This window comes from Sus scrofa, chromosome 16 (genome assembly GCF_054392235.1).
Source record: "Sus scrofa isolate SSC_HxYL_T2T_F1_AM1 chromosome 16, Sscrofa_HxYL_maternal_Yorkshire_Landrace_v2.0, whole genome shotgun sequence".
Classification (NCBI taxonomy): Eukaryota; Metazoa; Chordata; class Mammalia; order Artiodactyla; family Suidae; genus Sus; species Sus scrofa.
In genome coordinates this window covers 40671610-40696579 of record NC_139398.1, presented here as the reverse complement: position 1 = coordinate 40696579, position 24970 = coordinate 40671610, and the positions used below count along the sequence as shown (strand labels likewise).

The following is a 24970-nucleotide window of genomic DNA, read 5'->3' as shown; positions in this document are numbered from 1 at the left end:
ATAATGGAAATTGTAGATGGAGTCAAGGATGAGTTGACATAAATTTGCTGCCTTCGAATGTTATACCTATGCAAAGAATAGACCATAAATAGTGCCTCTTAGGTTTTCAAAAAGTTAGTAAGACGAAGCAAGTTTAATGTGTTGTGGGATTCAGGAGTCACAGGTATAAAAACACTAATGCTCTTAAAAATCACACTTTTTAAAAAAATCACAAATGAACTATCCAATGAAACCATAAAGAAGAACACTGTGTAATATGGTATACTATATCCTTTACTGTATCTTTATAACAAACAGAAGAAGACTAAAAAGAGAAATACGTTGTATTAACATACTATTTTCAAGCCTATGGCTTTAGCTTTCTGATGAGTTTAATTCAAGTATAGTTTTAAAAATCAGATTTATAAGAATGCATTCCATATCCCTCATAATTATTGACACTCTTATACAAGCTTAGGAAAGATACTGAGTAGGCATAAATTCAAGAATATTCAACCTGAAGGGGGCCACTAATAAATGCAGCCAGTTGAGGGCAGAACAGGGATTAATAATTTTAAGAGTTAGGACAGAATTGACATCTTCTTGAGCAAATTAAAGAGTGCTAAAAAGTCATGTCATGTTTCTAAATGGAAGTCCACTCTTCCTCTACTTGGAGGAAATTTTTATAGATAGGATAATTAGTGTCTGAGCCATTTATGCCATCCATCAATCTCTTTGTACAGCTCTCACATTGCTTAAATTATTACAGCTGTATAAGTTTTACCTGAGAATAAAATGTTTTCCTCAGGTTTGATGTCATATAATAGTTTGGACCTTAATGTTGTGCTCAATTTTAGCTTCCTTATGTATACAACAGACCTAGAAATGTTAAGGACCACAGTATTCTAAGCACAGGGTCAAGTACATAGTGATACCCTATAAAATGGAGCTATTATTAATCCCCTATAAGTTTTGTTAACTTTATCATAGTTATATACTCATTTTATCTCTTCCCTCCCGTGAAATGAATTCATGACAAAACACCGTTGTCTTCCTTTTTCGGGTCTATACCCTTAGTACCAGGCACAGTGCTCTGACCATAGATAGACACATTTTATTGCTGCTTTCTGGAAAGAAATCCCACTGTGCAAGAGTTTAGTGCCTCTGGCCAAATGTACCCATTGTTCCATTAATACAGCTTACTTCTATAATAAATTGCATAAATATGGTGGATATTTTCTGTCTAGACTGCTTTTAATGTGTGTTGTTCCATAATTGTAAAATTGTATAGTCCCAACTTAGGTTTAACTAGTTCCAATTTTTTGTAGGCCTATCTGTTAATTAACTAAACTATAATAAAATATTAGAAGGAGACTAGGTAAGCCCAAATGAATATACCGTCCTATTAAGCCTAGACTTAGAAACTTTCTTGAGAAGGGCCAGTGATCAAGAGCAATGTGGCTTTGCCACATGAGCCCTTTCAACCTAGTGGATGGATTTCCTCCTCCTTTTCTTCTCTTATCTTCTTATTATCTAGCCTATCTCTTTCCTCCTCCTTTGTCCGCTTGTACTAACCAGAAATATACTTCTTAGCACATGCTGAATATGTTGGCTGCCTTACTTCAACCAAGTGTGTACCGAAGAACACTACTGCTTAAACTCTTGTTACTTAAAGTGTAGCCCTAGGACAGGCAGCACTGAAATCACTTGGGAGTTTGTAAGACAGATGCTGGGACCCCACCTCACCTCCTCACCTCAGGCGATCTGAATAAAGCTCCAGCAGCTCTGTCTTAGCCAGTCTCGTGGGTCATCTAGGAAAGATATGGTTTCACCCACCAGAGGGCAGTAGGACATGTGCACCACCAAGGCATTGCATGCATTTCCCAAGTATGATTAAAAGTTCTTTGAACAACTATTGACAGTTGGCAAAGGGAGAGTATGCTTAGTTCCTTTAAAGGAAAAACAACAAAGTCAAACCAGGTTACATAGAGAAATTCAACATGTGAGATTAATGAAATAAGCAGTTCCATGGCACTAGTATAGTATAAAATCAGGTGCCAAATCCTAAATTGTAACGTTGGCTCTTGTTCATAGATTATAGAATTGTAAAGCTGGAAAAGGCTTTGATAATCACCTCTGGGGCAACCTCCTTATTTTACAGATGAGGAAGGAGACTCCAAGAGGTTAACTGCCTCTTCCAGATTTCATACAGCTCACAATTTGCCAAGCCAAAGCTGGAACTACTATCAACACAGACTCCCTACCAAGAATAAAAAGAGATTTTAACAAGACACTAAACATATCTCTGTAGTATTCCATGGTAAAATGGAGTTCATACTGTGCTTTGTACAAATGATGGGTTTAATTGTTGTCATTTCCTTAGAGGGAGGAGATAGAAATGGAGGCATTTGTCTGTTTTTTTTTTTTTTTCCTTCAGTTATTTATATTTAGCTGTACTACCATCAGAACACAGCATAGATGTCTCCAGTTCCAGTCCCATAAGTGTCCACATGTAAATATCAACCAATCACGAAGTATTGAGTAACCATAATATTCATGGCACAGTTTCACATTCCTTTTAGCATGATGCTAGCATGATTTCTGCTCTTGGTGGTCCTTTGGTTATGCATGTTATAATAGCTTGGCTGGTAACTGCTTTTAATTCTCAATCCCATATGTTTTTTGCATGCAAAATGGGATCAACAACATTATGTCAGACCCGAAGATACAGAAAGTGATGAAAACTGAGCTGGTAGATCCTCATTCATTTAAGAAGCTGGAAAGCCTTTATAAAAGAAGGAAACCTAATTGTGCATACAACACACTCCGTACAACTTGCTCATAAGTCTTCAAAATGACCTTTTAAAGAATGCTTTAAATGTCAATTCTTTTTTTGAAAACATTGAACCAAACATGGAAATCGCGTGAGAAGAATTTCTGAATCTCCAATTAAAGACACAAAGAGCCACATTTTCACTTTCCTCTTCTTTTTCTCTTCTTCTAACTTGTCAGTGCAAATACTTAATAAAAACTAAAATCACATAAAACTAGTTAGGCATAAGCATTTGAATGTTGAATGTTGATGAATATCATGCAAGCATTTCTTAGACAGATTTCCAGTTTTTGAGCAAAGCTCCAGTGTGAAAACTGTGGCACAACAAAGTTTTTGTACAGAAACAAACAAACAAAAAAACAAGCTTCAAAAATAAAAGCAGAAATATTTTAAGGAATATCTAATCTTGCTAAATTTCTACCTTGACAAAGAAATTTAAATCTAGCACCTAAATAAATTTTTCAGAGTCGTGGTCCACCCATCTCTCCTCTTACCTTTAGCTATAGTGTATAAGTGATGTCCTATTCAACTGTCATAATTTTACCAGTCTTAACTGTTTATAATGAGTTACACAAAAGCTTACTTTAATTATCAAGAATATGAATGTAAAACACAGCTGCAAAAATTGTACCAGAGTCTGAAATAAAATATCCAAGTAGGGTTTTCTTTCTTATTTTAAGTTAAAAAGGAAATAATCTTAGCAAAAAAAAAATGATGATGTCTAATCAACTGAGCTAGTAATCCATAATATATAATTTAAATGATAATTTCAATTTTCCTAAGGGATAAACTAGATTACATAGTAGTTATGTAGGATATGTGTTTTCTCTACCATAACAATAGTATGACAACTATAAAGAAAAACAGTAGCATTTAATAAACTATTTTTTTAGCAATCATATGAAAATGTATATGCAGTTATTTTTAGAGGTTAATATTACCATTTGGACTTACTTTACTTATTTTATCTGATAATATCCTTTTTTTTCCATTATAATAGAAGAACAACTCTCAATTATTGCCAGTAATATTAGTGGCATACTCAAGTTTATATCTCAAATATGTTTTTAATTTTCTGAAGCAGAGGCAAATTGCTGGTGATATCTTAATGTTTTGAGGTAGTTAATGCCAAAAGGCTTGGACCTGATCTTAAACTGAATATTTCCCAGATGTGTGGTAGGGTGAAAGGTGGAACAACTAACAGAAACCAACTTCCGACCCATGTTAGACTTACTTAGGTGAATTTTAAGTAAGGATTAATTAGACAGTAAGACCTTATAAGCAGTCAACTTCACAGCTTCCAGAGATAAAAGCTAGGATCCTGCTCAGTTGTAACATAAGCCATATGTTGAGGAAGGGAAATATCAACTACCACTGCCTCCTTGCACCTTATTTATAATGTTCCTTTAGCCAACTTCCTTTTGAAAATCCAATATGTTTGGAAATGTTGAAAAGCTATTTTAAAAAGGACTATAAAACTTACAGTTTTTGAATGAGTATCAGGTAAATATTGAAGTAGCAAAAAATATGCCAAATATTTAACTTACATGGATGAGGTCATAAATATAAAAAGACAGCTTAAGAATGACAAGAGGAAACTGCTATTAATGTGGCTTATCCTAGACCAGCTTTGTATACTGACAGATACCCTGGGAACCTGATGCTCTGAAACTCTACATCTCTGTGGGAAGTCAGGCTGCCCATTTTAGGAAGAGGAATTTGGCACAAATTTACAGCTGTTTGTCCAGGTTCAGTAGAGACAAAACATGAATTGGAACAAGATCTTGCCAATTATTCATTTGTAAGGGTTGGGGTTCTTTAACTTGACAAGATTTTGCCACCTAAAACAGCTGTTTTGCGTTGGACACTAGATGGTAATTTTGCCAGGACTACTCAATGTCTGAGCCATAAATGCCAAAGCAAATGTTTCTGATATTTGGAACATGCTCATTTTGTGATATTTTTTCATTTAAATTATCATGTGCATATGGGGTGCTGATTTAGCTTGGTGGTGCTGAAGTAGAAGATAGTGATGTGAAGCTCAAAACCTATGATCAAACTATGTCAGCCCATTAGGAAGAGATCTGCTTCAACAAACAATGAAAGCTAGACTTGGTCAAGTCAAAAGAAATCAATCTGGTGCACTTATTTGCTGACAGTGAGAGCAAACTCTTCATCAATAATAACAGTTCTTCAAATTTGTTACAGTTTTTCTGCTTAGAAATCTACTTGAAAGAATTTTCCTTATATGGTTTTCTCCTTCTTAGACTTTAAACAAGTATCTAATAACATACGTGAGATTTTCAGGTTATGGTAAGGAGTACGGGAAATGTAAACAATCTGTCTGGAAAAAATATGTTTGCAAAGCAAATAAGATTATATATTTTTCTGCCTATAATAAATTCACCAGAAAATCTTTACACAAAAATTTAGTGTGTCAATGTTTTGCTTCAATTTAAAAGGCAAAATTATCTCTGACTTTTTGATGTGATTACCTTACATAGTCATGCAAGGGCAATTGAACAAAAGCAAACTATCAGACTCCAAACAATGGTACACTGCTCACTCTACAGGGATGTCAGTCTTTGTGGAGTTGTTGAATGAAGGTAAAAGAAAAAATCATAAAAACAATCTTCGAGTACAGTCATTTAACGGTATAGTATGCACATCCCTTGAGGTTGGCAAGTGGGAAGACAGCTAAGAAAATGTCTCTGAAGCTCTCCTTTTGGAAATCAAGTTTGTGTTAACTGGACAAGACATGTGGCACAAGTCTGTGCAATTAGATCACATAGCCTAGTACCGCAAACATAATTATTAGCGGCTGTTTTTGTCAACCGGCAGGTTAGAGAAACAAGAAAAAGAGGAGCTCATGATGATGAAAGAGGAAGGGCATGAAATGGTTGTGCTCTTCTCGGTAGCTTTTAACTCTCCACATAAAGAAGTGACTTTGTCAAACTCTCTGGACTTAAAGTGTTGACTGAGAAGACAAAAAAGGATGAGAAGACTGTTTGTTGGCTAGAGGAATAAAGATAGGATCTCCCACCATGTCAGAAAGCTGTTAAGCACTCAAGATGAAAACACTCATTGGGGTTTTAGAGTCAGCAAGCAATTGTTTATATTTGGACATTTGCAGCAGACCTCATTACCTTAACATCCTTGACTGAGTTTCTGAGGCAAAAAGCATTCAGGGTTTGGACTGAGATATTGGGCTTTGGGGTTAGGGGACTTCTTTTTAAACCTTTTTAAATAGGTTCCCTATAAAAGGAAAGGAACAGAGTGGTCTTTGGCTTTTGCTGTGGTTGAAGCAAGTAGAATTTAGTAGGAGAAGACTGAGCAGAATAATTTAGGCTTGAGACTCCATCTAATTCTTTCTCTTCCTATAGCAGACATATCACAGTGGTTGTGTTTATGCTTCATAGGTAGCTTTGATACACAGAAAGCATCAAATATTTGTCAACATGATTTTTATAGGGTTACATTTGGTAACAAATCCTTCAGGGTACCTGTGCTTAACCTTAAGTTGAATATTTACATCCATAAGATAATGTGAGGAAATCAATCTCTAGGATAGAGACCATGCTAAGGTCAGAAGACAAACTGGGACAGGATGGGGGCATGCAGAGGGTGGTGTGTTCCTCTATAATCCTGCCTACCATAGAAGGTGAAGATGAAATAGCTTCTAATTTTACCCCACTGAGTTCTCTGGGTGGAGATGGCACACTCAGAGAGAGGATATCTGCCAATGGAGTATGGCTTTCCTTTCCTCTTTCCAGAGGAAAATAAGTTTTCCAAAGTTGAAACTAGTACTTTGCACATGAATTCCTTCAGATAAATCACTAATTTGTTCCATGATTATATGTCGGGTACCTGCTATGGGCTGAGTGCTGGCAGTACAGACATGGCCCATGTGGTTAAAAAGGAGGGTCACGCTTTCAATAAACTATGGGCAAGTTGAGGCTTTTCCTCCCTCCAGCCAAATGCACTCTCTTCTTTCTTTCCTTTACCAGAGTTCATATGAGCATACTGAACATTTCTCCTGGACATGTAACTATGACTAGTTCTTGTATCAATGCATAAAAAGAAAGAAGTTCAGCTACACAGTAGTTATAACCTATCCAAAAATAAAACTTGCTTAATAGAGTTCTAGTCCCAAGTTTTATTTACATGTTTTGCCATTGTTTAATTAATTATGCTTTTCAAGCTTTTTAAGGGTATGGCTATTTTTGTTTTTTCATTTTTTGAAATTTAAAAAAATTGTTTTTCTAACTGGTTTGTTTATATAAGACAGATATGCATGTATCTATTCATCTATCCATTTAATAAGAATTACTAAGAAATGTATATCAATTCATAGGTCCTGAATTTCTGAGTCTGTTTTGGTAAAATATGGAGGCTTCAAATATATACCCTTCTAAAATTAAATTGTGACACAAAGTTTGCCATCTACTTGGACATCATTTATAAATATTCTTATATGGAAACAAATAAACAAGGTTTACTTTGATTCTTATCCAAGAATAATCCAGACTGAAATATTTCAATGTTTGTAATAAATTAAATTATATTGTAACCACAGCTTTTTTTCTCTCCAGAACTTGTATGAGAGGAAGCATTTATAATAGAAATTGAATAGTATAAAAATGTTGAACATTGCTTATTCTTCTTTATAGAAATTTCTATTAATTTATTAACCTGGCTTGCTAAAAGACCAACTACTTTACATAAAAGTTTTTGCCAATTCGATTACAATTTGACAAGTTATTTTCAAATTTATATTGTCTTTTTTAGCTTCTTTAGCTTTTTCCCTACCATATCATTCATGCACTAAAGTTTTAATCACCATAAATTACTATAATCAGTTATTTCAATTGAATTTAATAATTATTTGTAAATACTTTACAAGCTAGTCAGAATTGAGCACACCAATTCAAATACATTCTTGCAGTTGAGTGTATGGATTAAATAAAATTGAGAGTCTTTCTTTTGGGGGAAATGCTTTCAGACTTTGACAAATAAATGTAAACAGAAACAGTTCTTCAGAATATAATATGTAGAGTTTTATGCAGCTGAACTGAACAAAATTTAGGATAACTTTTCTTTGAATACTTTTTTTCCAATTTTTTAAAAGTTTTAACAATTTTGGATAAAATTTAATTGGGTAAAATAAGCCAATTAGCATGGCATGGTTTGCAATTAGCATGGTTTAGATAAGTATTTTAGTGCAAGATATACAAAATCAAGTCAGTACAATAATTTTAATTTTCTCTGTGTTTCTTCTCTGTTAACTTGTAGCTTTTGGTTTTCTCTTTTTTCCTATAATCTGGACCCCAGAAATAACATCTTGTATTCATGATAACTCAAGTACATAGTAGTTATAATCTATTTTCCACTCTTAAATGCTGAACGTTCAGCATGTGTTATAACAGTTTACTAATTATTGTACCAATATGAGTATTAAATTAACACTTGTCTAAAATACACACACACACACACACACACACACACACACACACATTATTTATTTGGTCTTGTTGATTATTTGGGACCAGCACCTACATATAATGTTCTCTCATCCCTCAATTTCTACTTTCAAACTTGGATCAGGTAGTGTTTTCTCTTAAAGGATACATGCACTTGCTCAAAACCATATTACTTCAAATAAATTTAAGCATTGGCTTTTAAGTAAGACACTATATTAAGATAATTCCTGGTCTTTATCCACCATGGGAAAACAGATATCATGTGCTAGGTAGAATTCATATTGTCTAGTAATTTCTCTATAAAGAGTCTGTTAACTCAAGACAATAAAACAACAAAAATATTGTGAGAGTTAAAAAAATACACTATATTTTATTTCCCATGTATAATTACAAAGAACAATAAAGGATACATGTCGGATTCTAATCTCAATCATCGGTTGCCTCTCACACTAAAGAAGGAGTATTGTCCTCCTCCTACATGAGATTAAGGCACTTTTATTCTTGAAACATCTCTTCCTAGTCCAGTGTTTCTTTTCCCAGGCTGTCTATGCTAGAATGGCCTACTTTTATATTGTTTTTATCTTTGTTTTTATACTATCTCAAAATATTCTTTTAAAGTACCAAGGAATCTTTTATAATAATTTCTATGACATTATTCCCTCTAGAGCACTCTGCAAAATACAGCTAGGTGCTTTACTAATGATTACAAATGAATGTGTGATGCTGTTTTTTTCTATTTCCAATCTAAGAGATCTGTTTTCTTTCCCAGCTGTGTGGCAAGTGAGAGGGAATTTTCATGTACTTAGGGGCCAAATCACTTCCACCTTGATGTCTGACAAAAAAAGGACAATCTTCAATCCAAAGGGCTATGACCTTCCCCTAAGTATCTTGACTGAACTTCCCCGTTTCAGCAGAAGCCAGCATTCCTTATTGCAATATGATGAGTTATAGAGATACATAATCGTATATATGGCAAATGAATCAGTGTTTCATTTTGGTATACATATAAATAGGTAAATTGTCTTTTTGCACGATCAAATAAAAATACTCAGACCAAATAGTCATGCTTATATTTCTTAGTATTAATTATAATTATCCACTATCCAAGTGACTACAGAATCTTTGAAAGAATTAAGAAACTAATTATATGCTATTCTATATTATGCTAAAAGTTTTAGAAATTTGCAAAATATATGTTCAAAGTGAGCCTTGAGCTTGAACTCTAAAACCTGTTCTACATTAAGTATTTTAAACTACTAAGGCCATTCATGCTTAATTTGTGAACACTTCAATATATCAAGTCAGCCTTTTTCTTACTAGAAACCTAACATCAAGAAATGATCTACTGACCCATTTTATTCTTTTAATAAAATTGAGGAGAAAAGAGATGCTATATTATATTTAGTTGCATTAAAGAAATTCATTAAACTTTAAATGTGATAGACATTGTATAGAAATATCTTTAGCATAAATATATAGTGACATGGTGATAATTTAGCAAAATATATCATGAAGTAATTCCTCTAACCCTTTATGTTGGCTTTAAATTTTTCTTTTCCTTTATAAATAATATGCAGTGGTCAAGCTCAACTAGAATGAATTGTTTCTGTGTAATGAGTAAGATAAAGTAGTCTATAAAATATTAAGTAGATAGAAAACTTTTGCCTTGCTGCCAGTAGTTTTTAAAGGTTTATAGGAGCCTCATGCTGTAGTAGAAAGAACATGTACTAACTATTTCAGGCTCTAAGCAATCTTTTAGAGGTGCTTAAATAAGCCCCTCGATATCCCCAGGTCCTCTGGTGTCATGTTAAAGAAGGAAATCAGAGATGAACCAAACAATCTCTAGATTTCATCAAGAGATTCTCTGACTCTACAGTTTGCTAAGACTTAGTCTTTTCTTTTCTTTTCTTTTCTTTTCTTTTCTTTTCTCTTTTGTCTTTTTGGGGCCACACCTGCGGGATCCGAGCCACGTCTGCAACCTACACCACAGCTCATGGCAATGCCAGATCCTTAAGCTACTGAGCGAGGCCAGGGATCAAACCCACATCCTCATAGATACTAGTCAGTTTCATTAACCACTGAGCCACAACGGGAAATCCAAGACCTAGCTTTCCTTAAAGCCTTAAATGACCTGAACTTTTCTCACCAAAATAAATGCCAGTTGGTTTTCCTATTTAGTCATTTCAGTTGATTTTCTGGCTTTAAAATCTATGCTTTAAATTAGACTGATCAGAAGTTTTGTTTGAATATAGACTATTGCTCAAAATAATTTATGATGACTTCTTGGGGGTGGGGAGAGGGGGAATATCACAATTGGTATGCTTCCTAAATCCTCCTTATCTTAATAAATCTAATTTAGGGAGTTGGTTGGCTTTTTCTAGTGCATAACACTTTTCTAGTTTTGGGGGTTTGTTTATTCAATTTTTAGGGCCACACTCATGGCATATGGAAGTTCCCAGGTTAGGGGTTGAATCAGAGCTACAGCTGCCAGCCTCTGCCAGAGCCACAGCAACGTGGGATATGGGCCATGTCTGCAACCTATACCACAGCTCAAAGTGATGCCAGATCCTTAACCCACTGAGTGAGGCCAGGGATTGAACCTGCATTCTCATGGATACTAGTGGGATTCATTTATGCCATGCCACAACGGAAACTCCCAAGAATGATTTTGCATTGTGTGTACATTTTTCCAGCAGCAATAAGAATGCACTGATTATCCCTTATTTTCACATGGCTGGTATTTAGACTAACCTTTCTGCACAGAATAGTAGACTTTCCTTTCCTCCAATGCTCAGTGAAGAGACACAAGCCATATAAGGAGTCACTCAGGCTTTTTTTCCCTATGTGTGTAAATACATGAGACTAAATAATAAGAGTAGAGCCAATGTGGGGTGTGCCTGGTTGCCCAGGCAAGAAACCAGGAATTCTAACATTTTAGAATTTTTTTAAGAATTTATTTACTAAAGGAAATTGGGAGGGGGGGAGACTAATAAATAACTTTATAAAACTATATACAAGTGTATTTTCTGGTGCAGAAACAAGTTTATCTTTCAGGAAGAAATATTATCATATTATCTTTTGCCCCATATGGTCTTACTACCTACCATTCAAGTGAATTGTGCTAGGCTTTTCAGAGAGTATCTTCAGCCTCCCTTTCTAAACACTTCTATTTTATGCTGTTTCCTACCATTTATTCCATTGTAAAATGGGATCCAATGTCAATTATCTTGGGTAACAGCAAATGACTCAAACATGTATTTCTAGTATTCTTTTTCCAGGATTACTGGTAGTTGGAAGTAGAGCAAGAGTTCCTATCTCCAGGGGCACAGAAGCTTTTCTAGGGCTTTATTTCATGTCAAATTGGGTTTATAGTTTTCTCATCTTGCACATTAGCTAAATTTTATCAGCACTTACTATGGACTATTCTCAAAAACATTCAAATAAATTCTTATCCATAGAATATGGATAGAAACATGTAATTTATGTCTCCTTGTGAATCCATCCTAAGAAAACAGAAGGTAATGTCTGAAAACACAGCACTCCCACAATATTAATAATTATCTGTGTCCTGACACAGTTCAATAAAGTTAAATGATCAAACAAACCAAAAAAAAAAAAAGACTCTATTAGTGAGGTAAAAAAACCTACCTAGAAATAAAATATATTAAGTTTAGTAAATCTATTGATCTAGCACAGTGTCATGAAGAGACATATTAGATGACCATTTGTAAGTATTTATAGACTAATGGTCAATATGGAAGACCTCAGAGACATATTTCATTTGTAATAAAAATACAGTAATGAGACTAATCTCTAACACTCTTTAAAATTTATTTACAACTAGGGAATATTGTCCCTACACTGTGTTGTACATTTCTGATACTTTTAATGTTAGGTCAGTGAGAATGGTTAAACTCAGTACTGGTCAATTAAAATATAGACTTAAACTGAGAAGCCTTTTAGAATTTGCTTCCATACTGATCAATAAGACCAAGGTAGTCACCTGAAGTGACTTGAAGTCCAGGTGAGAATGTAAAAAGTCATTTTGGACTATAGAAATCAGAAAAGATATATTTCCTTCTTTAGGGATGTTAAGAATTTTCTGCCAATGCAAGTCCTGTTTCTGTCTGCAATTCTAAATGAATGCCAAGGGTATCCGAAAGAACTGCGGCTGATAGAGAAACTAAATAGCTCTATTGCACTATGCTGAAAAGGCAGCCAGAGTCTGTAATAGTATAAGGTGGACCAGACCTAGATTAATGATTAGTCTACTCTGGTATCCTCCTTCTAAAGGCAATGAGCTTATTCTAGAGCATGTATGTGCCTTTTACTCTGGGTAGAGAGTGGGAGATCAGATGAATCCCTACAAATCCATAGCAATTTCTTCACCATCAGCATAATTTTAAGGGAGTCATATAGTCATTTAATTTTCAGAGTGTCAACACAATTAGCCCCATGAGAATGCCTACAAAATACTTCTTTAGGAATAGTTGAAGGCATTTATGTTTCTACCGGCATTTCCATACACTTATTGAGGAGAAGAAAATAAGACTTCAAAAAGCTGACTATAGACAATATACCATATTTATACAGAAACTCCAAATCCATATTATCTCAGTTATGCAGATGTTGAATCCCACACCTATCAAAAACAAACAAAAGAAAAAGCCAGTGCTTCTTCCCATATTCTCTAACAGTTTTTCTTTGATCTTAAGTTGCTACCATAATTTGTGTCTATTTCTGCTTGTGGTTCTCCTTCTCTGCATATGTTTCTGTCAATGCTTTTTACATCAAAGGCATGCTCTGTCTCTGAATCGTAGTGTACAAAATAGTGTGTGGTCCTTGGACCAACAGAATCAGCACTGCCTGAGAAATTGCTAGAAATTCAAATTCTCTGGCCCTACCCCAGATCTACTAAATCAAAAATATGAGCAATCTGTGTTTAAACAAGCCTTCCAGATGGTTCTGACACATGCTCAAGTTTTAGAACCACTGGTGCAGAAGATTGGTTATTTGCCACCATTCTGACTAAGCAGACAGTAAACATCTATTCAATATCCACTACTGGAGATTCTACACACTCCTATGAGCTATAGGAAATTAGCCTGAACTAACAAATGAGAAAACCAAGACTTGGAGTTTTGACTTATCCAAGGTCACATAGTTAAGTAGCAGAGCTGACATGTTAAGTCAAATTCTTCTGCTTTTTTTAGGGCTTTCATTTATTTCTCTCTCATTTATACCTAAGCACCTCCTCCATTAATTTCATCACATGGACTGTGACTTTGCTGTTTCCTTTAAAAAAATGTGTGTGTGGTTACTAGCTGCTATGTGTGTGTGCGTGCGTGCATGTGCATATGTGTATGTGAAAGAGAGAGCAAGAAACAGAGAGAGGAGGTGGGAAGAGAGAGAACAAGGGCAAGAGAGGGAAAGGGGGAAGAGGGACAAAGGGTGGATGGACAGAAATGAGATGGGAAAATAAGGTACTAATACAAAAAATAAAATTAATGTCACAAATGTTGCTGTTTTACAGTTACTCTCCTTATACAGCAATTACTTAGGTACATTTTGACATTCTTTCAACATAGTTAAGCTAGAGTCTAGAGGCATTTTTTTGAAATTGTTGAATCAAGCAAATGTGGAATCCTGAATAGATTCTTAAGGATCCACCTGGACCCTTAAGCTAGGAGATACTAACAGTTCTATTAACTCTTAGCTAGATAATTTCCTCTCTGTCTTTAAAAAATCCACACTTTTCTGCCCTTTGACAATTACCATTTGTGAACTATTTTGCTGGCACATGCTACCTTGACTTTGGTGGCAGTTTCTACTATATAATCCCTGTGAGATTTTTTTAAATCTCATGTAACTGTCAAACCAATCACCCAAGCAATAAAATCCAGCACCAGATGCTTGTTAAATGCTTGGTTTTATTTAGACTACTGCAGTAAGGAAGAGAGACAAGAGTGTTAACTGAGCTCAACTTCAACTAAGACAAAGGGGACTGAGGTTTTTAAGGGAGAATAGAAAAGGAACAAATGAGGATTATGAGGAAGTGATAAAGGGGTGACAAAAAAAGAGACTAGAGCCTATGTGGAAATGGAAAATTACAGAAGGGAGTAAATGGAGAATTACTGAAAATGGTTTGGTAAGGTGGGCTGGGACAATGTATAAATAACTGTTTAGAAGCATTGCATTTTCTTAAGCACGGGGACTGGAGTCACTTTTAGGGAAACAGCCTAGTGTGAGTGGGAGCCAGACTAAAGTTTGATCAAATTTCTTAGCATAGTGTTCAGGAAGGTCTTTGGTGCTGTGTAAGAATTCAGTAGTTCATACAGTGTGTTAATATTTCACTTAATTTTGCTCTGTTTCACATTCAAGAGAGGTGAAGACATTATTTGAAATATTTCTAGTTATGATGAAAATTATTTAGCTATTGAAAACCTCTGTGTTTTTTTCTGGACATGATCATAATAGACCTAGAATCTATTGGACTTTCTACATGTAAAATAGCATTTTACTCTCAAGAAACATGAGTGGAATCAAGTTTTCAACAAATTCAGGGGTATAAATGAACTTCCAGATGAAATAATAATTGCTGTATAATTTTTCCAATGCAAGTCCTGTTTCTGTCTGCAATTCTAAATGAATGCCAAGGGTATCCGAAAGAACTGCGGCTGATAGAGAAACTAAATAGCTCTATTGCACTATGCTGAAAAGGCAGCCAGAGTCTGTAATAGTATAAGGTGGACCAGACCTAGATTAATGATTAGTCTACTCTGGTATCCTCCTTCTAAAGGCAATGAGCTTATTCTAGAGCATGTATGTGCCTTTTACTCTGGGTAGAGAGTGGGAGATCAGATGAATCCCTACAAATCCATAGCAATTTCTTCACCATCAGCATAATTTTAAGGGAGTCATATAGTCATTTAATTTTCAGAGTGTCAACACAATTAGCCCCATGAGAATGCCTACAAAATACTTCTTTAGGAATAGTTGAAGGCATTTATGTTTCTACCGGCATTTCCATACACTTATTGAGGAGAAGAAAATAAGACTTCAAAAAGCTGACTATAGACAATATACCATATTTATACAGAAACTCCAAATCCATATTATCTCAGTTATGCAGATGTTGAATCCCACACCTATCAAAAACAAACAAAAGAAAAAGCCAGTGCTTCTTCCCATATTCTCTAACAGTTTTTCTTTGATCTTAAGTTGCTACCATAATTTGTGTCTATTTCTGCTTGTGGTTCTCCTTCTCTGCATATGTTTCTGTCAATGCTTTTTACATCAAAGGCATGCTCTGTCTCTGAATCGTAGTGTACAAAATAGTGTGTGGTCCTTGGACCAACAGAATCAGCACTGCCTGAGAAATTGCTAGAAATTCAAATTCTCTGGCCCTACCCCAGATCTACTAAATCAAAAATATGAGCAATCTGTGTTTAAACAAGCCTTCCAGATGGTTCTGACACATGCTCAAGTTTTAGAACCACTGGTGCAGAAGATTGGTTATTTGCCACCATTCTGACTAAGCAGACAGTAAACATCTATTCAATATCCACTACTGGAGATTCTACACACTCCTATGAGCTATAGGAAATTAGCCTGAACTAACAAATGAGAAAACCAAGACTTGGAGTTTTGACTTATCCAAGGTCACATAGTTAAGTAGCAGAGCTGACATGTTAAGTCAAATTCTTCTGCTTTTTTTAGGGCTTTCATTTATTTCTCTCTCATTTATACCTAAGCACCTCCTCCATTAATTTCATCACATGGACTGTGACTTTGCTGTTTCCTTTAAAAAAATGTGTGTGTGGTTACTAGCTGCTATGTGTGTGTGCGTGCGTGCATGTGCATATGTGTATGTGAAAGAGAGAGCAAGAAACAGAGAGAGGAGGTGGGAAGAGAGAGAACAAGGGCAAGAGAGGGAAAGGGGGAAGAGGGACAAAGGGTGGATGGACAGAAATGAGATGGGAAAATAAGGTACTAATACAAAAAATAAAATTAATGTCACAAATGTTGCTGTTTTACAGTTACTCTCCTTATACAGCAATTACTTAGGTACATTTTGACATTCTTTCAACATAGTTAAGCTAGAGTCTAGAGGCATTTTTTTGAAATTGTTGAATCAAGCAAATGTGGAATCCTGAATAGATTCTTAAGGATCCACCTGGACCCTTAAGCTAGGAGATACTAACAGTTCTATTAACTCTTAGCTAGATAATTTCCTCTCTGTCTTTAAAAAATCCACACTTTTCTGCCCTTTGACAATTACCATTTGTGAACTATTTTGCTGGCACATGCTACCTTGACTTTGGTGGCAGTTTCTACTATATAATCCCTGTGAGATTTTTTTAAATCTCATGTAACTGTCAAACCAATCACCCAAGCAATAAAATCCAGCACCAGATGCTTGTTAAATGCTTGGTTTTATTTAGACTACTGCAGTAAGGAAGAGAGACAAGAGTGTTAACTGAGCTCAACTTCAACTAAGACAAAGGGGACTGAGGTTTTTAAGGGAGAATAGAAAAGGAACAAATGAGGATTATGAGGAAGTGATAAAGGGGTGACAAAAAAAGAGACTAGAGCCTATGTGGAAATGGAAAATTACAGAAGGGAGTAAATGGAGAATTACTGAAAATGGTTTGGTAAGGTGGGCTGGGACAATGTATAAATAACTGTTTAGAAGCATTGCATTTTCTTAAGCACGGGGACTGGAGTCACTTTTAGGGAAACAGCCTAGTGTGAGTGGGAGCCAGACTAAAGTTTGATCAAATTTCTTAGCATAGTGTTCAGGAAGGTCTTTGGTGCTGTGTAAGAATTCAGTAGTTCATACAGTGTGTTAATATTTCACTTAATTTTGCTCTGTTTCACATTCAAGAGAGGTGAAGACATTATTTGAAATATTTCTAGTTATGATGAAAATTATTTAGCTATTGAAAACCTCTGTGTTTTTTTCTGGACATGATCATAATAGACCTAGAATCTATTGGACTTTCTACATGTAAAATAGCATTTTACTCTCAAGAAACATGAGTGGAATCAAGTTTTCAACAAATTCAGGGGTATAAATGAACTTCCAGATGAAATAATAATTGCTGTATAATTTTTTGCAACAGTGTTTATGCTGCAAAGTTAGTTCCCATTAAGTTGTTTGTAAATTATTATAATTTTTCCATCATAGGAAAAATTACAATTGTTTCACTATAGACATAAAAATATCTAATTTTAAATCTCCGATGAAACAAATGTAATTCGTTCTACACTTAAAGCTACTTTTTTTTTTCTTTTTAGGACCACACCTGTAGCATATGGAAGTTCCCAGGCTAGGGGGTGAATCAGAGCTGCATCTGCTGGCCTACACCATAGCCGCAGCAACATGAGATCAGAGCTGCATCTGCAACTTACACCACTGGATCCTTTACTCACTGAGCAAGGCCAGGACTCTAACCCACATCTTCATAGATACCAGTCAGGTTCATTTCTGCTGAACCAGAATGGGAATCCAAAGCTATGTAGTTTTATGTTTACCTCAGAATTTTTTGCATTATATTTGTGTAGATATCCATTTTCTAGAATATAACTGAGAGCCTACCAAAAAGAGACACTAGGGTTTCTACACAAAGCCTGATGTCCTGTACTAAGAACATCACTAAACCTAGCTCATATTTCTGACTCAGTTCTAGTGAGATCACATTAATTTAGCAGCTTACTTTAACATGGAAGCTCATGAGAGTAATCTACTTTCACAGCATCAATACTCATGTTGAGGGCTCTGAGTCCAAAGCCAAATTTTGATTACTTATCTCTATATATGAACAAGGAAATGGGTTAACTTGAAGATTTCAGGGCAAGGTTATGTTTTTGTTGTTGTTGTTGTTGTTGTTGTTTTTGTTTTTTGTTTTGTTTTGTTTTGTTTTTTGTTTTTTGTCTTTTTGCCTTTTCTAGGGCTGCTCCCGCGGCATATGGAGGTTCCCAGGCTAGGGGTCTAATCGGAGCTGTAGCTGCCAGCCTATGCCAGAGCCACAGCAAGGCGGGATCCAAGCTGAGTCTGCAACCTACACCACAGCTCACGGCAACGCCGGATCATCAACCCACTGAGCAGGGGCAGAGATCGAACCCGCAACCTCATGGTTTCTAGTCGGATTCGTTAACCACTGCGCCACAACGGGAACTCCCTGTTTTGTTTTTTTTTTTTAATAAATACTCAGTGCTGAAAAACCTTTGTTACCTAGAAAATTAGTCTGTATGGAAGTGAATCTCTTTGTGTTGACTAAACAGTATGCTGCTCTAAAATACTTTTGAAATCTAATAATCAAGTGCTTGCTAGAATATGGAGATAAGTATTTAAAATTGGTAAACAAGATTTGTCATTGTCTTTGTTATAATTTACCTAAAAGTAATAATACACATTTACATTTTATAATTTACCAACTTTTCCTTCAAAGCATGCAACATTTTGGTATTTCCTCTTTTATTTTCATTTTATTTGGATGTAGAATTACTAATTCATCCGAAGATTTTATAAATATGTTTACTCTCAAAAGAAAAAATATATATTTAATAAATACCTAGTTTTTCTTTACTCAGTCATTAGACTGACCACTTACCGATTTAGTTGTTCATTCAATAAATAAATACATATTGAATACATATTATGAACTATGCACTGTTCTAATAAGTTCTTTTTTAAAAAGACCACTGTGATTACTATGGTTCTTTGAGAAATACATACAATTAAGGAGAGATATCCACAGTGATTCTGAACTGAATATCATATTTGGAGCCACTTAACCCCACATTATTGGATATGGTCACATTATCTTGGAGTTATACAGTGTAAATGTGATAACAAGCTAACGAACATATAGAGTCTCTATTTGGACGTAATAGATCTATGCGGGCCACTGGACAATTCTTGGGAAAGAAGGAGAGAGATTCAGTTTAGAGAGGATAGGGTGTGTGTATCATGTTTCATGTTATACTAATAATGATATGTTTTAGCACATTGACTGCAACTATCAAACTCTATAGCATTGTAATCTATTTTGAGTAAAAATGTTTAGAAAAAAATAAGACATGATGGATTCTAAATTCATAAGGCTCTCACATTTATTGAGCTACTTCCAAGTTTCACAATACATTTTTTGAAAAGTGCATTCCCCAGGGAGAGTACCACTGCTAGTCAATGAAACAGAACCCTTATTTTTACGAAGTATCCCACACAAGGGCAATTGATGGGGAGAGCCAGTTGTGGCTCAGACACACACTAAACTCTTTCCCTTCCTCCATCCCTTTCTTTACTCATTCACTTTTCTCTACCTAAAATATTCCCCTCAACTTTTCAAATTCCCACCTAATAAAGTCCTATCCCTGAAAGGTTTACCTTAAACACTAACCATCTTCTTCAGGACAACTTCTTTACTACTTAAAGCCATGGAAACCTATTTTATCTCTAATATAGCACTAAATTATTTAAATTATCCCTGTCTATCCTACTGAATTTTAAAATTCCTTGAAAGTAAAGACTGTGTCTTATTTACCTTTGCATTCTCCATAGTGAGAGCTAGTACAAGTCCTGCCCATTGCTGTTTAATACTTGCTAGAAGAATTAATTTTCTCAAATGATCTCTAGATTTATTTATGTGTTCATGTTCTGTTTATCTAGGAGAGGATAATAGGATTTTACATTTACTTTTTACATCTAACTTCCCTTCTGTATATATCCATTCTATAAAAAAGATTTTTAAGTTCTTTCTCCAGTTTTGTCTATGAAAAATATTTAAGGAGAAAGCTACCATCCAGGCCAAAAGTTTGTTTTTATTATAGCCCCAAAAGAGTAGTCTTAGTCCAGTGTAATTTCTGGGGAGAAAACAGGTCAGATGCTTCTCTTCTGGAGAAGGATGAGAAGTATAAACTGGGAAAGATGCTTATGAATAGCCACCTCCTTGGATTGACAACTCAGTAATTCATCAGGGCATAACTCTTGCCCTATAAATTAAAAGAAAAACTGATTTACATGAAAATTATGATGTTGAGGTTCTTTCCATTTGGAATTCATTAGTTTGCAAAATCCTCCCCACTACTATGGTAATGTTGCATCACTAGGTAGCATTTGCCACTTAACAGGGAACTGATTTTCGTCACACTCACTTTTGTAAAGTTGATTACCAAATTTTATTATTTAAGATTTCAAATATAAACTCAAAATAAATTTAATGTATTGCTATTATTTAGAAGAATTTGCTTAAAAGTGGCTTTTCTAATATATTCTTTTAAGTTACATATTTTTAGATAAAATACTTCCTATGTGCCAAAATCCTTAGAGTTTGTACAAGACGGCTGATAACCTGAGTCTGACTTAACTCCCCAACCTTACTTTTTACCGCCTTGTTCTTCGCTGGCCCCTCAGAGGGTGTCCTTCAGTTGGCATTCGATTTTGCATCAAAGTATACACTTATAGAACCATAAATTATTAATCCAATAACTGTCAAACAAAATTCTGGAGGCCATTTCCAAAAATACTTTTATAGGCAAACTTGATCATCCTCACCTAAGAATAGAGACCACTGGATTCTTTATGAAAAATAGACACGTGCTCTAGACTTGATTTGCTCAGAAAGTTACTTGCACATTCACAGATATTTCTAATAAAAGGAAAGTCATTGTCCATTACCCAGGAGATTATCAGATTATGATTCACTGACATGTGGTGTTTCCAAAAGTTTATTTTCAGAATTAAAAGGGACCTTAAATAATCCAGGCCTTCTTTTTTCTATTTTGAAGCATACTGAACCTTTTCAAGCTAGCATTAACTGGTTACAGAGTAGAAAAAATGGTTAATTGATGAATTCTTTGAATACTGACTTCCTATTTGGTATGAAGCAGAAAGAAACCCAAGGGTTTCTGAGCATAAATATGATCTACTATGTGCAGTGCACCCTCAGAAATAATTGGTCAAGAATTTGGTAATATTTATGACATCAGAACATTTTTGCTTTTGCCAGCTCAGTCTGTTACTACAGTTTAATCCCACTACTTCCGGTTAACATTCAAAAACCTTTAATTCTTGGCTGAAATCATCCTTCCTTCTTTTTTGTTCTAACAATTTCTGCTTACAAAAGCATACATAGGGAATACCTTGTAATTTAATGACAGTACTTACTTGCCTTCTTGGCAGGCAAAAGAATTAGAAGCTTAAATATTCTGCCACAGATTCTTAATACCTCCCTTGCTCTATATCCTCTGCTTGTGACATAAATAAAGTATATTAGATTTCCTTCTCTCAGTCTCAGACATCATTCACTGTGGCATGCCAACATCCTTGGAAGGAAAAGCACATTAGGTTGTTAAAGACTCTTATTGTAATGAGTCATTTTGGCAGTTGGTCTTCCAGCAGGATTCCCTTGCGGGAATAGCAATGAAGGGGGAGAGATATGATAAAGAGCAAAACAGAAATGGAAAGCCAAATAGTCTGAAAGTGAGAGGCTTAGGTGTTGGCTGGACCCTTCATCCCTTCATTAATGACCTATGTCACTTTATCACTTTGTATGTGAGTTTTAAAACCTCAATATCCTCCACTTTTTCATCTGTAATTGAGAATCATACCTCCTTAGATGACCGTTGTGAAAAATAAAGAAATAAACTACAAGAAAGCAGTCTTTAAATGTGAAAAGAAAAGCACTTTTTAAATGTGCATGTGTTTGAGGGCAACTACCAGCATAAGGAAAGGGGATGTTAAAAATGCAGATACTGAGTCAGTATCTTGTAATAACCTTTAATAGAAAAGACTCTGGAAAAGACTGTATATATAAAACTGAATCACTTGGCTGTGAATTTGAAATTAACACACTGTAAATCAACTATACTTCAGTAAAACAAAACAAAATACAGATACTGTCTCCATTTCTCTTAAAAATATTTACCTGTTTGAGCTTGCCAAATGAGATCCATTTTACTTTATTAACAAGGAGGTACATAGGTCCGAGGCTTCCAACACTATACCTCTGGCTTGTAATTCTGGCACAAGTCTCTCTAGTAATGTTAGCTTTGTATTAGGGCTATTCAAACATTTCTCTTGGCCTCCACAAGGCTTGTCTACTTGTGAAGAAAGGATGGACAATATTATTGTCTTAAGAACAAGGTAGTCTCTACCTCTGGAAAAGCATAAACCTGTAATTTGTTGACCACATTTAGGGTAGTGTTTCTTTTTTCTTTTTTTGTTTTCCTTCCTTTTTTTTGGCTACACCCACAATAAATGGAAGTTCCCAGGCCAGGGACTGAATCTGAGCCACAGCCTCCACCTACAATACAGCTGTGACAATGCTGGATCCATAACCCACTGTGCCAAGCTAGGTATCACACCGGCAATGCCACAGAGATGAGCTGGATCACTAACCCACTGTGACACAGTGGGAACCCACAGGGTATTTCTTAGGATAGGTAACACAAGAGAAATAAAATATCATTGAGATACGTGAATGATTCAGATTTTACGGGCAAAGCCAGTGGGGATTTGTATGCTGTGTTTAGGATTTACACAGCATGCTGAAGAAGACGCTTTAAACTCTAGAACTGTTGAAGGAAAACTTTATTTAATAATAATGAAGGGAGCACTAAAGTCTAGACAAGTTCTAATCATCATATATGTACTCCCACTCGGTACTAATGTGTTGCCCATTTTACAAAAGAAATTGAGACGTAGGCAATGCAGTGACTCCCCTTGTGGTCATTCACCAACAAATGCAAAAGCCAGGATTCAAACCCAGACAGACTGGATTCAGAGGCCTTTGTTAATCACAGTGCTGCTTTTCTACTCTGAAAAAGCTTTCATAAAGTTCAAAAATTAGAAGTAGGTTTAGTATCTGAGGTATCCTTCATCTAAACTAGGTGGGCATTTTGAGTTGACAGTTTACCTACAAACTTTTCAGAGAAAATTATCTTTAGATGCACCAACCAAAGCTTATGTATTAGGGGAAAAGGTCTCTTGTCTGTCAGTTCCTAATTTCCCTAGTTTTCCATTATTTCTAGGGGGGGAAAAAAAAAACCAAAAAACTAAAACTTTAAAATATGCTGATGGGAGTTCCCATCATAGCTCAGTGGTTAATGAACCTGACTAGAATCATGAGAATGCAGATTTGATCCCTGTCCTTGCTCAGTGCGTTAAGGATCTGGCATTGCTGTGAGCTGTGGTGTAGGTTGCAGACGTGGCTGGGATCCCGCATTGCTGTGGCTGTGGCTGTGGCTGTGGCTGTGGCTGTGACTGTGGTGCAGGCCAGCAGCTGCAGCTCCCATTCACCCCCTAGCCTGGGAATTTCCACATGCCTTGGGTGCAGCCCTAAAAAAATTAAAAAAAAATAAAATAAAATATGCTGATGGATTTTTTTCCCCAACGCAGAGTAGTGAATGTGCTATTTTAATGACAATGTGGATATTGGGTTAATTTCTTTGTATCTCAAAATGTCAACACACTTGCCAAAAATAGATTTATCAGTTAAAGGTAGCCAAGTATTTAGTTTATCTAAGTATCCTACAAAGAAGAAATAGTTTACCACTGTTTTTACAGATTGAAGTAAATCTGACATATTATTGACGTATGCTATAGATTTAATTGCATACCATAGTACAGATGTGTGCTCTGATAAGTCTTTGTGAAAACTAGGCTACGATGAGTAGAGTTGTTTCAATATTTATGGGGTTGAAAATGCAGAGTTAGCAAAGGAAGCATTTTAATTAAAACAATATTTTGCCCTGTATGCTCAAAGTAAAATCAGGGGAATTCATTTAAAGACTTAATATTTGTTTCTATATAGTTGCTCTGTTTTTAGGCACAGTGGAAAAGGTTGGTTTCCTCCCCAAAATATTTTACTTTTTGATTTTAGAACTATCAAAAAATAAAAAAAAGTTTCTTCTGATTTTTTTTCTTTCAGTTAAATTTATGTGACTCTTTAAGTTTAGTTTTTTAAATTGTATGTTTTAGGTATCCTGGAGATAACTTCAGTGGAAATTGGAGTTGTTGCCGTCAAAGCCATTAACAGCAACTATTATTTAGCCATGAACAAGAAGGGAAAGCTCTATGGCTCAGTAAGTATTCTGATTTTATTTGCAAAATCCACTTCAGTAAATTATCACCATAGTTTTGCAATTCAGCGTCCCCCAGACACTGAAGAGCTTTGCTATCATTCTATTGCTAGTAAAGAGAACCACAGAGGGCTGATCACCAGAGTTTCAAGGGTTGGCAAAGCAGTTCTTCCAACTCTACAATTTCCTCTCTTGTTCACCCATTAGTCTACCACACAGGCTGTTGCTGGCATTCATCAGTCAGTGTTTTGAATGCTAATATTCTGAATGTTCTGAGCTAACTGGTCAGATTCTCACGGAAGCATCTGGTCAGATTTTCATGGTTGCTGCAGACAACTTGGAGAAGAATCACTGAAAACAAAGATCTTGGATTGAGTAGAAAACCATGTACTGTGTATGTTACAGCTGAAGATAAAACAAAGACATGGGTGTTTTGTATTCTGTTAAAATCTGAAAAGGGGAGATATATCAAAAAAAATTCATCATTCTCTGTGCTATTCAGTTAACTCCTGGATTTTATTTACCTAAACAATATTGATTCAATTATGGAATTGGTATCCAGCCAGTGCTTTGGGTACATACATCCCAGTAT

At 35.4% G+C, this 24970-nt stretch overlaps 1 protein-coding gene and 1 long non-coding RNA gene across 9 annotated transcripts in view; one reads left to right on the top strand and one right to left on the bottom strand.

Annotated features, from left to right (window-relative positions):
• The window catches only part of LOC102161640 (uncharacterized), a 729975-nt gene that overhangs the window by 282447 nt on the left and 422558 nt on the right, over positions 1–24970 (bottom strand). The window lies entirely within an intron of this gene.
• FGF10 (fibroblast growth factor 10) overlaps positions 1–24970 on the top strand; it is an 82877-nt gene that overhangs the window by 50623 nt on the left and 7284 nt on the right. For both annotated transcript variants that reach the window (XM_085002210.1, XM_085002209.1), the window contains exon 3: positions 24278–24381. In XM_085002210.1, coding sequence (XP_084858336.1) covers positions 24278–24381 — 104 coding nt within the window. The remainder of the gene's footprint in view (positions 1–24277; positions 24382–24970) is intronic.